General features: G+C 36.6%; 1 protein-coding gene across 1 annotated transcript; it reads right to left on the bottom strand.

Annotated features, from left to right (window-relative positions):
* Positions 1-858: 858 nt before the first annotated feature.
* LOC147004764 (X-linked lymphocyte-regulated protein PM1-like) lies at positions 859-12,988 on the bottom strand. Its single transcript, XM_085837836.1, has 5 exons — positions 12,914-12,988; positions 11,271-11,399; positions 9,094-9,157; positions 1,002-1,101; positions 859-867 (listed from the first exon to the last, which is right to left on the bottom strand). Exons 2-5 carry the CDS (start codon positions 11,374-11,376, stop codon positions 859-861), a joined length of 279 nt encoding a protein of 92 aa, XP_085693962.1. The 5' UTR covers positions 11,377-11,399; positions 12,914-12,988.
* Between the last annotated feature and the right edge of the window lie 329 nt (positions 12,989-13,317).

Here is a 13,317-nt window from a genome sequence, read left to right as displayed (position 1 = left end):
GCAACATATGACACAGTTAGTGAACTTTTCTTCCTTAAAAGTTTTCCTTCACTTATGGTAGTATTCTTTCTACCAATTGTTCTCTTCCCTTGCTGGTTCCCTCTCAACCCCCCCCCTTGCCACATGCAGAATTACAAATATTTAAGTTCTCTGGGGGTCTGTCTTTAGATTCCTCATTTACACTGATGATCACTCCCCCTTGAAATTTCATCCAGAGATCAAGGTATAAAAATTGCCTTCAATTGGAGTATTTTTTTTTTTTTATCTTCAGTCCCTATCTCTTTCTTGAACTGACATATAATGGCAGCTTCCTCAATGCCTTCCCAGGCAGGAATGGATCTCCTGTTCCTTTCATATTTAATACTTCTGAAACTATTAAACCATCAAATAAAAATGTAGTTAATATGGTCATCATCTCAGGTCTTACTTGGAAACCATGTGATGACTACAGTCATTGGTACAGTAATGGAGAGATGATCTAAGATAGTTTGGTGATATTCTTCCACAGGAATATTCTGCTAGGGTCGTTGAGACAGCCTGATGGAAACAGGTTGTTTCCATCCACTGTTGTTACTAAATCTGTACTAAGTTATGATGGTAAGAACTGATTTACCAGTTTGAATTGGCTTTCTAATATTAACAACAGAGTCCAGATGACACCAGTAACTAAGCTTTCACTCTCCTATCAACTGTACCTGAGGCTGACATACTGTGCTCACTTTTGTAAAAAGTGGTAATCCTCTTTTCATCTTTCAGCAAATGTCTGCCTCTTGAAAATTTATGATCTTGACTACCATAAAATACCTAGTGGTTTTCATTGATATAGTAGTATGTGATCATACTTCTCTGGTTTACAATTCAGTAGGACTAGAACAGAACAAAGGATAGATAGATAATGAAACTTAATTTAGGTTCATGTGCCCAACACAAGGCTAGTTTCTCCATTCCTACCTGATACTTAGTTATACTAGGTTAATTATAAAGTTAGTTATGATACTAACCATTGATTTTTCTTGTTCTTCATTGAATTTCTGTATATCCATATCAAACTTCTGAAATGTAGTTATATTCTGCTCACACAATTTGTGGTTGATCACCTCGCTGTAAAGCAAAGTAATGAAAGCAGTCACATTTCATACCAATATGAAAAAAGAACACTCAAAACAAATTAAATAGACCATTTCATACTATAAAAAGAAAAACAGCAGTACAAAATTATCTAATGGGAAATCATTACAGATTTTTCCCTAACAGATTATCAGAGACATCTTCTTTTATGTTTTAGCTTTTTAAAATTAAAGAGGTTTTAATACATATACATCTTAATTTAGGAAATTAATCGTATTTCAAAGTATTTTTTCATTAATTTCTACCAAATATAAGGTCTAATTTATTTTCCTATATTTATTCAGTTAAGACATACTGCAAAACATAAGTCAATTAAAATATATAAATTGTCTGCATATATAATTGATCCTTTTCCATATTGTTATAATAAACCATAAATTACATTTCTAAGATTTTTGCAAGACTTCTGTGTTTCCACAATGAAATTAAATCAATTTTAAAATCTAATTAACAGGTACTTAAAGTAGAAAATAAAAATTTTCACAGATTTCTGAAAATTAGGTTTAGTTTCCTCGAAGGCATGAAGTTATAGGGTTAAATGCTTAGACAAAATCAAAGACACATATTTTTTACTAAAATCTCACACATGGCTTTTTTTTTAAACTTAGCCATTTATAATTTTTTAAATGATACAAATGTGACCCGACCAAACTAAAACCTCTACCTCTCCCATTTGTTCATTTGCCAAAGTCATTCTAATTTCTGGTTGCTTTCTTTGAAAGAATCTTTGATATAAGTTTCCATGTGTTTTCTCTTTATGTGGCTCCAGGTCCAAGGTATCTCAAATAATCATCTGATATCTATGGGCAACAGGCACATATGTGGTGCACATATATACCTATAAGCAAAACACTAATATACAAATATGTCTGAAAAATAAGTATTAAGAGCATTATTTCCTAAGCCATGTAAGATATTTTGGGCCTATGATCCTAGTCTAGGAAGCTTAAGCAGGAGTTTTCCAGTGTATAGGACAACATAGATTACATAGCAAAATTCAGGCCAGCCTGAACTACATAGTGAGACCATATCTCAAAGAAAAATTATTGTCTTCTAAGAAAGCTAATGTAACATTCAATTACATATAATTTAAAACAGATTCTTTTGGATCTGAGTATCATTCTCTCACTGGTTAGTAAAGCTATCTTTTACTTTCAGTTACATAATTCATTTTATGAAAAAACAAAACAAAACAAAACAAAAACCAGTGAGGGGATTGGAGAGATGATTCAGCAGTTAAGAGCACTGGTTCCCTTCCAGAGATCTGAGATTGGATTCCCAGCACCTCCAAGATGGCTCACAACCTATAACTCCAGTTCCAGGGGAATCAATGCCTTCATCTGGCCTCCTCAGGTACCAGACATACAAGCTGTGTGCAAGCAAAACAAACATACCCATAAAATAAAATTTTAAAAAAAGTAATAAGGGTTACATTAAAGAATTCAGTTTTGCACTGTGTCAAATAAAGAAGCACAGAGGAGTCCTAGAAAAGAAAATGACTTAATATAAAATTAATACTAGGTCAATGAAAAACTGTTGAATGTACAGAATTTTGTATACATATCACTTAGGTTTGAATACATGGAAGTATAAAAAAGTTTACATCTTTTTTTTTCCTCTAAAATCCCTTCAAAGCAGTTATGAAGATACCTCAATAGTTAAGAGGGTTTACTGTGAAAGGAGGAGGTTTGCAAATTTGAATCTAGTACCCATCTTGAAAACCAACCATGGATGGTTGCTTCTACAATAGCAGCACTGTGGTAGGCAAAGTGAGAATTGCTAGGACTTGCTGGCTGCTTGTCTAACTGGATGTTCAGTGACAGAACCTGACTTAAGGGAATAAGGTGGAAAGTAATAGAGCGAAAACCAACATCCTCCTCTGCCCTCCACATTTGTATTTATGCACCACACACACACATACAAAAAAATAAAAATTAAGTTTAATTAATGTCACACCTCTGCAAAAAGCACCATTTTCACTTCTGTACCACAGGAAAAAGTAAGTCCATGATGCTAAATCAAAAATATTTGCAAGAGTCTGTGTCATGAGTAGACCTTGGGTGCTGACTCTGCAACTAGTCCTACAATACCCAGAGGAAGCTCAACTCCCAGGTGCTCTAACACACCCAGGATCACAGCAATGGCATCAACATCAGGAGTAACTTGAGTCCCTAAGGATCCAGGGACACAGGAACTCCTGCCTTGCCAGTGGCATGGATTCCTTCTGGTCTGAAACTGCACCTGGATCAGACCTGGGGTACTGGCTCTGCACCCACTCTTAAAACACCCAGAGGAAGCATGACTCCCAGGTATTCTGAAATGCCCAAGATCACAGGATTACAGAGGAAGCTCAACTCCCAGGAGATCAGAGACACCCAGGAACACTGGAGTTCTGACAGAAGATCACAGCTGAGGGCACGACATCTTTCCCAACACCCTGTGTATGTGGGACCCCCACAAGAACCAGGGAAACAAAATCATCCTCCCAGCCAGAGGCACGGGTTCCTTGCAGCTTGCAACTGTGTCTAGAGAAAACATAGGGCTCTGGCACCCCACCAAATCTTGCAACACCAAGAAAAAGCTTAACTCCCAGGAGCTCTGACACAGCAGGATCTCACTAGATTGTTCACACCAGGATTTCAGGATCCAAGAGGCAGCATGACTTCCAGGAGTTCAGACACACCCAGAATATCAGGATCGCAGGATCCCAGGATCCCAGATAGCTGGACTCCAATGAGTTCTGACACAACCAGGATTACAGAAGGGACAGGCTCCAGTCAGAGACTGCAAGGGAAGGTAGCACCAAAGAAAATTAGATAGCAAGAGTTAAGTGCAAGAATATAAATATAGAAACCAAAACTAGTCGGCATCATCAGAACAGGTGAAGGAATTGAACAAAAACCATCTAGGATCTAAAACTGGAAATAGAGTTTAAAAACTCACAAAGACAGATGAACCTGGAGAAAGAAAACCTAGGAGACATAGATGCAAGCATCTCCAACAGAATACAAGAGATAGAATAGAGAATCGCAGGTACAGAAGATACCATAGATACACTGACAGAACAGTCAAAAAATGCAAAATGAAAAAATCTCCTAACCCAAAACATCCAGGAAATCCAGGACACAGTGAGATGACAAAACCTAAGAAAAATAGGTATAGAGGAGAAAAAAGATTACAAATCAAAGGGCCAGCATATATCTTCATCAAAGTAATAAATGAAAACTTTCCCAATCTAAGGAAAGAGATGCACATGAACAAACAAGAAGCCTACAGAAATCCAAATAAACTGGACCAGAAAAGAAATTCTCGCTGACACATAATAATCAGAACAACAAATGCACTAAATAAAGATAGTATATTAAAAGCAGTAAGGAAAAAAGGTCAAATAACATGAAAAGGCACACCTATTAGAAATACACCAGACTTCTCACCAGAGACTATAAAACCAGAAGATTCTGGACAGATGATACACAGACCCTGAGAGAACACAATTGCCAGCCCAGGTTACTATACCCAGCAAAACTCAAAATTACCATAGATGGAGAAACCAAAATATTCCACGATAAAACCAAATTCACACAATATCTTTCCACGAATCCAAACCTTCAAAGGTAGATGGAAAACTACAACACAAGGAGGGAAACACTACACCATACAAAAATCAAGAAAGAAATCTTCTTTCAACAAACCTCAAAGAAGGTAGCAACATAAACATAATTCCACCTCAAACAACAAAAGTAACAGGAAACAACCAACAGTCACTGGTCTTTAATATTTCTTAATAGCAATGGATTCAATTCCCCAATAAAAAGACATAGATTAATAGACTGGATACATAAACAGAACCCAGGATTTTGCTGCATACAGGAAACCCACCTTAGTGACAAAGACAGACATTACCTCAGAGGAAAAGCCTGGAAAATCTTTTCCAAGCAAATATTCCCAGGAAACAAGCTGGAATAGCCATTCTACTATGGAATAAAATCAACTTATAACCAAAATAATTTTTTGTTGTTCTTTTTTGTTTTTGTTTTTTAAAGATAAGGACTGTCACAATACTTGTCAAAGGATGAATCAACAAAGATGAACTCACAATTCTGAACATCTATGCTCCAAATGCAAGGAAACCCAAATTCATAAAAGAAACTCTACTAAAGCTCAAAGCACATATTGTACCCTATAATAATAGTGGGAAAATTCAACACCCCACTCTCAACAACGGACAGATCCTGGAAACAGAAACAAAACAGAGACACTGTGAAACTAACAGGAGTTTTGAAACAAATGGATTTAACAGAGGTCTATATCTATAGATATCATAGAACATTTTATCATAAAACAAAAGAATGTCCCTTCTTCTCAACACCTCATGATGCCTTCTCCATTACTGACCATATAATGTGTCACAAGACAGGCTTCAAAAGATATAAAATTATTTAAATAATCCCATGAATCCTATCAAGTCATCACTGACTAAGGCTGATCTTCAATAATAATATAAATAATCCAGGCATGGTGGCATATGCCTTTAATCCCAGCACTTGGGATGCAGAGGCAGGCATATTTCTGGTTTGAGGGCCAGCCTGGTCTACAAAATGAGTTCCATGACAGCCATGGATAAACAGAAAAACCCTGTCTTAACCCCCATAATAATAATAATAATAATAATAATAATAATAATAATAAAATAGAAAACCCATATACACGTGGAAGTTGAAAAACAGTCTACTCAATGATAAATTGGTCATGGAAGAAATAAAGAAAGAAATTAAAGACTATTTTGAGTTTAATGAAAATGAAACTACAACATATCCAAACTTATGGGACACAATGAAAGTATTCCTAAGAGAAAAACTAATAGCTCTGAGTGCCTCCAAAAAAGAAACTGGAGGGAGCATACACTAGCATCCTGACAGCACCATTAAAAGCTCTAGAACAAAAGGAAGCAAATTCACCGAAGAGGAGTAGAAGGCAGGATAAAATCAAACTCCAGACTGAAATCAAACAAGTGGAAACAAAAAGAACTATAAAAAGAATCAACCAAACCAGGAGCTGGTTCTTTGAGAAAATCAACAAGATAGATAAACCCTTATCCAGACTAAAGAGAGGGCACAGAGTCAGTATCCAAATTAACAAAACCAGAAATGAAAAGGGAGACATAACAACAGAAACTTAGGAGATCAAAAAAAAAAAAAAAAAAAAAAAAAGATCCTACTATAAAAGCCTATACTCAACAAAACTGGAAAATTTGGATGAAATGGACAATTATCTAGACAGATATCAGGTACCAATTTAAATCAGGATCAGATAGACCCTGCAAACACTCCCTGAACCCCTAAAGAAATAGAAGCAATCATTAATAGTCTCCCAACCCCCTCACCCAAAATAAAAACCCAGGATCTGATGGGTTTAGTACAGAATTCTATCAGACCTTCAGAGAAGACCTAATACCAACACTCTTCAAACTATTACGCAAAATTAAAAAGAGAGGGAACTCTATTCAATTTGTTCTATGAAGCCACAATTACACTTATACCCAAAACATACAAAGACCCAAATGAAGAAAGGAAACTTGAGACCAGTTCACTTATGAATATAGATGCAAAAATACTCAATAAACTTTTGGTAAACCCAATTCAAGAACATGTTACAATGATCATCCTTCATGATCAAGTGGTCTTCATCCCATGGATACAGAGATGGTTCAATATATGGAAATCCACAATGTAAACAATGGCAAGGAAAAAATCCACAGTATTATCTCATTAGATGCTGAGAAATCATTTGCAAAAATTCAACAACCCTTCATGATAAAATTCTTGGAAAGATCAAGAATTCATGGCTCATACCTAAACATAGTAAAAGCAATATACAGCAAACCAGTATCCAACATCAAAATAAATGGAGAGAAACTTGATGCAATCCCACTAATATCAGACAAGACAAGACTAGATAAGGCTTCCCACTATCTCCCTACCTATTCACAGTAGTATATAATATAGTAGTATTCTATAGCACTAGATGTTCTATCCATAGCAACTAGACAACAAAAAGAGGTCAAATGGATAAAAATAGGAAAGGCAGAATTCAAAATATCACTATTTGCAGATGACATGATTGTATATGTAAGTGACCCCATAAATTCCATCAGAGAACTCCTAAACCTGATAAACAAATTCAGCAAAGTGGCTGGATATTAAATTAACTCAAACAAATCAGTAGCTTTCCTCTACTCAAAGGATAAACAGGCTGAAAAAGAAATTATGGAAACAACACCCTTCACAAGGTCACAAATTATCATACCTTGGTTTGACTCAAACCAAGCAAGTGAAAGATCTGTATGACAAGAACTTCAAGTCTGAAGAAAGAAATTGAAAATCTCAAAAGATGGAAAGATCTCCCATGCTCATAGATTGGCACACTTAATTTAGTAAAAATGGCCATCTTGCCAAAAGCAATCTACAGATTCAATGCAATCTCTATCAAAATTCAAACTTAATTCTTCATAGAGATAGAAAGAGCAATTTGAAAAATCATTTGGAATAACAGAAATCCAGGATATCAAAAAAACTATTCTCAACAATAAAAGAACTTCAGGGGGAATCATCCCCGACCTCAAGCTGTATTATAGAGAAATAATGATAAAAATGTATGGTAATGGTACAGATACAATGACTTCATGAAATTCACAGGCAAAAGGATGGATCTAAAATATATCATCCTGTGTGAGGTAACCCAATCCCAAAAGAACAAACATGGTATGTACTCACTGATAAGTGGATATTAGCCTAAAAGCTCAGAATACCCAAAATGTAATTCACAGACCACATGAAGCTCAAGAAGAAGGAAGAGGAAAGTGTGGGTGTTTCAGTCCTTCTTAGAATGCAGAACAAAATACTCCTTGGAGGAAATATGGAGACAAAGTACAGAGCAGAGACTGAAGGAATGACCATCTAGAGTCTGCCCATCCTGTGGATCCATTCCATATACAGACACCAAACCCAGTCACTATTGTGGATGCCAACAAGTGCTTGCTGACAGGAGCCTAATATGGCTTTCTCCTGAGAGGCTCTGTCAGAGCTTGGCAAGAACAGAGGCTGATTGTCACAGCCAACCATCAGACTGATCAATGGGTTCCCAGTGGAGGAGTTAGAGGAAGGACTGAAGGATCTGAAGGGGTTTGCAACCTTATAGGAAGAACAACAATATGAACGAACCAGACCCCCCCAGAGCACTCAGAGACTAATCCACCAACAAAAGAGGGGTTCCCATGGCTCCAGTTGCATATATAGCAGAGTATGACCTTGTCAGACATCAGTGGGAAGAGAAGTCCTTGATCCTGTGAAGGTTCAATGCCCCAGTGTAGGCAAATGCCAGGATGGGGAGGTGGGAGTGGGTGGGGGGTGAACACCCTCATAGAAGCAAAGGGATGGGTTATGGAATAGGGAGTTTCTGGGGTGAAACCAAGAAAGGGCTATTATTAGAAATGTAAAGGAAGATGATAGAGAATAATAAATAAATTAAAATAAAAATATTCACAAAATACTACATATAAATAGGAATAATTCATTAAGATGTCATATAGTATATTAACTAATATTTCCTAATATGTAAATTATGTTAATACTATATAGTTTTAAACACATTATATATCCAAAAAACGTACCTTCAAATTTTCCCAGAATATTTTATACTGGAGATCTATGAAGTAATTAAAGCTTTAAAAAGTAAGGATACCTTTTGACGGCTCAGCTTTTGTCCTACAGCAGGACGATGAGAGTTTGACCCACAGCAATACACCCTCCAAGAAAACCATTCAAATTAAGGATTAATCTTACGGAAATATTGTTTATAATATATATCATATTCTAATTATTAATATAGATTACTTGCTATACAATCAATAAAACTTTTCTGGAAGAACTTACACTAAGAAGGAAATAATAAGTTTGAACATATTACCGTGTATCTCCAACTATTCTTTCAGGATTTGCATTCCCATCATCATGAGTTACTGGATTCTGTACTGGGTTGGTAATAAAACAAGATATTAAAACAATTATGTTATTTTGAAAATTTTAATGAAATGCTTTGTGATCATTCAGGCATAGTGCCAACATTAGGTTTTAAAGCAGATCTATGATTTGTCTAGAAGTTAAACAAAATCAAGTAATGTCTAATTGTCATCTAGAAATATATTTTAAGCTATTTATTTACATGTTGTGATTAAAGACAAGAGATGCAATATGAGATTTTTGATCTTCATTACAGTCCTAAGAAGAATAACTAGAAAAAAGGAAGTGTAACATCAATGCCCAACATAAGATATCTGGTATCTTCCATAAGGTCCAATTCTGAAGCATTCCCATCTTGCTGTTCACCACTTAACAAATTACAGTTTTCCATTGGTGTCTCTACAGAACGTGCAAAACGCTGCCATTCCACTGAGAAACTTACGTTTTCAGATTTAAAATAAAAAAATAAATTTTCTCAAGCCATTTGAATCAAAAAAATCACTTAAACTAATAAAATTGAAATATAAAATAACATTAAGGAATGAATTTTACAAAAGCAGCACTTCATAATTGCATGAAGGGTTTAAAGATAAAACCATATTTCTATTACCCTCTGATTTAATACTAAAGACTTTAGTATTTAAACATGGAACAGAATAGTTGGCTTCAAAGATAGCCATTATAAACCTTAACTTTAATATGTACACATTTTTTAAAAAAAGAATTAAGTTGAATAAAGTATCTTGGGCTTCCTTAATCTAAATTATAAAGTTCTGCCTGTCTGGACATATATTTTACTGCTACAGCAAGAAGCTCTGTGTTTAATCTTCAGTTAAGAAAAAAATTAAAAAAAAAAATAAAACAGGCATGTATCCTCAGGCCCCAGTACATTTGTAAGGCTGAGGACTTCAGTTTCAAGGCCAGTTCAAGCTGCACACGAGGTTTCAGACACTCCTGAGATAGAGAGTTAGAGCTTACTTCCCTAAACCAAAACAACACACAAATAAACACAGCCTGTCCTGAATTATGTCTGAAGTCCCAGTACTTCTGAGGCTGAGAGGAGCCTCAGGATTTTGAGGCTGTTTGGATCCTATATAGACAAATTTGGGCAATCTGGCCTTTCAACACCAGGTAGAGGAAAATGAAGACTGGTCTTCAGTTTGTTTTTATGAATTTCTGGCGGGAATGGAATGGGAAACAAAATACCCATGGAAGGAGTTACAGAGGCAAAGATTGGAGCTGAGACTGAATGCATCCAGAGACTGCCTCACTCAGGGAAAAATCCCATAATAACCACCAAACCCAGACACTGTTGAAGATGCCAACAAGAGCTTGGGGACAGGAGACTGATATAGCTGTCTCCTGAGAGGATCTGCCAGTGCCTGACAAATACAGAAATGGATGCTCATAGACATCCATCGTACTGAGCACAGGGTCCCCAATGATGGAGCTAGAGAAAGTACCCAAGGAGAATAAGGGGTTTGCAGCCCCATAGGAGGAGGAACAATATGAACTAAGCAGTACCCCCAGAGTTCCCTGGGACTAAAACACCAATCAAATAAATCAGATGTTAGGACTTATGGCTCCAGCTGCATATGTAGGAGAGGATGGGCTAGTAGGTCATCAATGGGAGGAGAGACCCTTGGTACAGTAAAGGTCCTATGCCCAGTATTAAGGAATGCCTGGGCCAGGATTTGGGAGTGGGCGTGTTGGAGGCAGGGGGAGAAGGGAGAGGAGAGGGGATTTTCAGAGGGGAAATAGAAAAGGGGATAATATTTGAAATGTAAATAAAGAAAATATATAATAGAAAAAAAGGAATGAAACAATTCATTTGCAGGTTATATGAAATAAATTCATGTTTTGCTAACATATAGGAACAATGTTCAGGTCTTTTCCTGGGGTAAAATCATAGCAAGTTATTGTTTCTCAACATATTGTGACTACAGTGCCAAGAGTAGGTATATGCACGGCTAAAACTCAGGTATAGGAATATATAGATATAGGTAAAATTAGAAATTAAGTATATGAAATCTCTTAGAAAAGACTTGTTCCATTGCAGGTGAGTTGGTAAAAGTCTAAGAAACTGCAGGACACAATCAATACCAAAGACTGGATATACTATACCTTCAGAATGAGCCTCATCCAAAACATTTATGTCATCTTCATCTTCATCATAGTCAAGAAGTAATAAGTAACCGTTCTTTGGTACCACCCACATTTTCTTTGCCATTTTTCTCTTAAGCACTCAGTTGTCTTCTCAGTTACAAAAATAAAAAGGAAAAAAGAATAAAAACATAGCAATCTGAATCCAAAGGTATCATTTAAATAGTTAAAAATGTCAAAAAGTCAAATAATTATCTTAGCTCATTGAAAGATTGTTTCTTTTGTTTTTTAACACTTATATTTTTAATAATTTGTCTTTATCATAGAGTTTTGAATACATATTCAATATAATGACATATATATATACATATGTATACACACACACACATACACACACACACACACATATATATATATATATATTTATATATATATATATATATATATACCCATACATATATATATATATATATATATATGTATTCCCTTACAATTTCCTCCATGTATCCCATTTATCATGTCCCTCTCCCTCCTAACTTTGTTTTAAAATCTTCTTTAATTTACGTATTTAAAAACCTTCTTTAGAACCCAAGTTAACAATCTACCATTTCTCAGTTTAAAAAAAGGCAAAAACAGGCCAGCCTTTAATGTGTGAGTCCTCCCCTTCCCACCAAAAATGATGAGCAAAATGTGTTTGCATTTAAACTTTGAGGCATCTGAATTTTGATCCTATATCCCAAAGATTCTTTTTAAACAAAACATCAGCAATTACGTTTTTCAGTGTATCTCAGTTTTAAAGTAAATTCACAGTACTATTCAGAAAGATAACGAGCATGGTAACTATATATTCATGTCAAGAAGACCCAATGCTCAGTCTACAACAAACACTCGCCGCCACCACCCACACAGAAAATCCTTATATTGGAGAAACGTGGGATTGGGGGAAGCCGAGGATTTCAAACATCTGCAGATTTTTAGTTCAAGGCTTGCCCAAGCCAGGCCAGCCTGAGCTACAAAGGAAGATCCCTTTCTACAGAAATAAAACTGAGAGAAAACGCTGAACTTGGTGGTGCAAGTCTTTAATCCCAATACTTGGGCGACTTAGACAGGAGGATCGGTGCTCAGAATCCTTCCCAGATTACTTATTAATCTCTTGCAATGTCTCCTCTTCTTCTTTTCATTCATTCTTCCTACACCACTCCCTTCTCTGCAATGTCCATAGAGTGTATACCAAAGGAACACACCATAGAGAAGACAATGAAGAGGGAGGAATCCTCAGTGTATTTCTAATGGATCCCGGACAGCACACAGGACAAGCACCAAGTTGGACCCTAAGGCTCCTTACAGCACACAGGACAAGCTCCAAGGCTCCTCACTCACAGACCCATGCTCCCTCGACCCTCAATCCTGCAGCCAGCTCGCTGATCCTATCCCCAGGACCCAAGATTGTGTCCTCCAAGGGTTCACAATCCTCTAAGGCCCTGACCTATTCAATCCTCTGCCATGAATATGGTCCTCCACCTTCATTTAACAATCAGAAGCCATAGGAAATGGGGACCAGGAGGCTTTTCCTCACATAGTAACCACCTGGGCCTGATATGCCACACCGTGACACACCTCGATTAACTGTCCAACAACCCTGATCAGAGCAAATTATCACTTACAGGTTATCTCAGAGGTGAACTCCTTCACAACAGCACCCTTCCGTGCTCAGCTCCTCAACGGTAAAAAACCGTTGTCAGCAGAGATGCCTGGACAGAGGCTTCTGAGGACCCTTTGTGACGCAAGCTGGAGTAAACAGGTCTCACCCAGGGACTGTCCTGATTGGCTGAATATATCCTGCGCATGTGTACATGGAGTACCAGGCACCATTGCTTCAAAGGGAGTTTTCAGGAGGTGGGAATGAACTACTACTGGCTTTAAGACACTTTCTAGGTTCATAAGTCCATACAGACTTGAAAAACTTGAACAAACGTGAAACATACGAAACAATGCAAATGACACTACTTTATTTCAAATGTAGAGGCTCTTGTATGCAATTTCTGTTTCTATTTATTAATGTGCATAA

Source organism: Mus caroli, unplaced genomic scaffold, assembly GCF_978045245.1.
Source record: "Mus caroli unplaced genomic scaffold, Mus_caroli_1 scaffold_5, whole genome shotgun sequence".
In the NCBI taxonomy this organism is placed as follows: domain Eukaryota; kingdom Metazoa; phylum Chordata; class Mammalia; order Rodentia; family Muridae; genus Mus; species Mus caroli.
The sequence above is the reverse complement of the archived record's forward strand: the minus strand, read 5'-3'. Positions and strand labels throughout refer to the sequence as shown.

Coding starts and splice junctions, on each gene's coding strand:
- LOC147004764 (XM_085837836.1), bottom strand. CDS start 11,376: ATGGCAAAGAAAATGTGGGTGGTACCAAAGAACGGTTACTTATTACTT. Junction 9,158..11,270: donor GGATGAGGCTCATTCTGAAG/GTATAGTATATC, acceptor TTACCAACCCAG/TACAGAATCCAGTAACTCAT. Junction 1,102..9,093: donor AGAATAGTTGGAGATACACG/GTAATATGTTCA, acceptor TTTGCTTTACAG/CGAGGTGATCAACCACAAAT.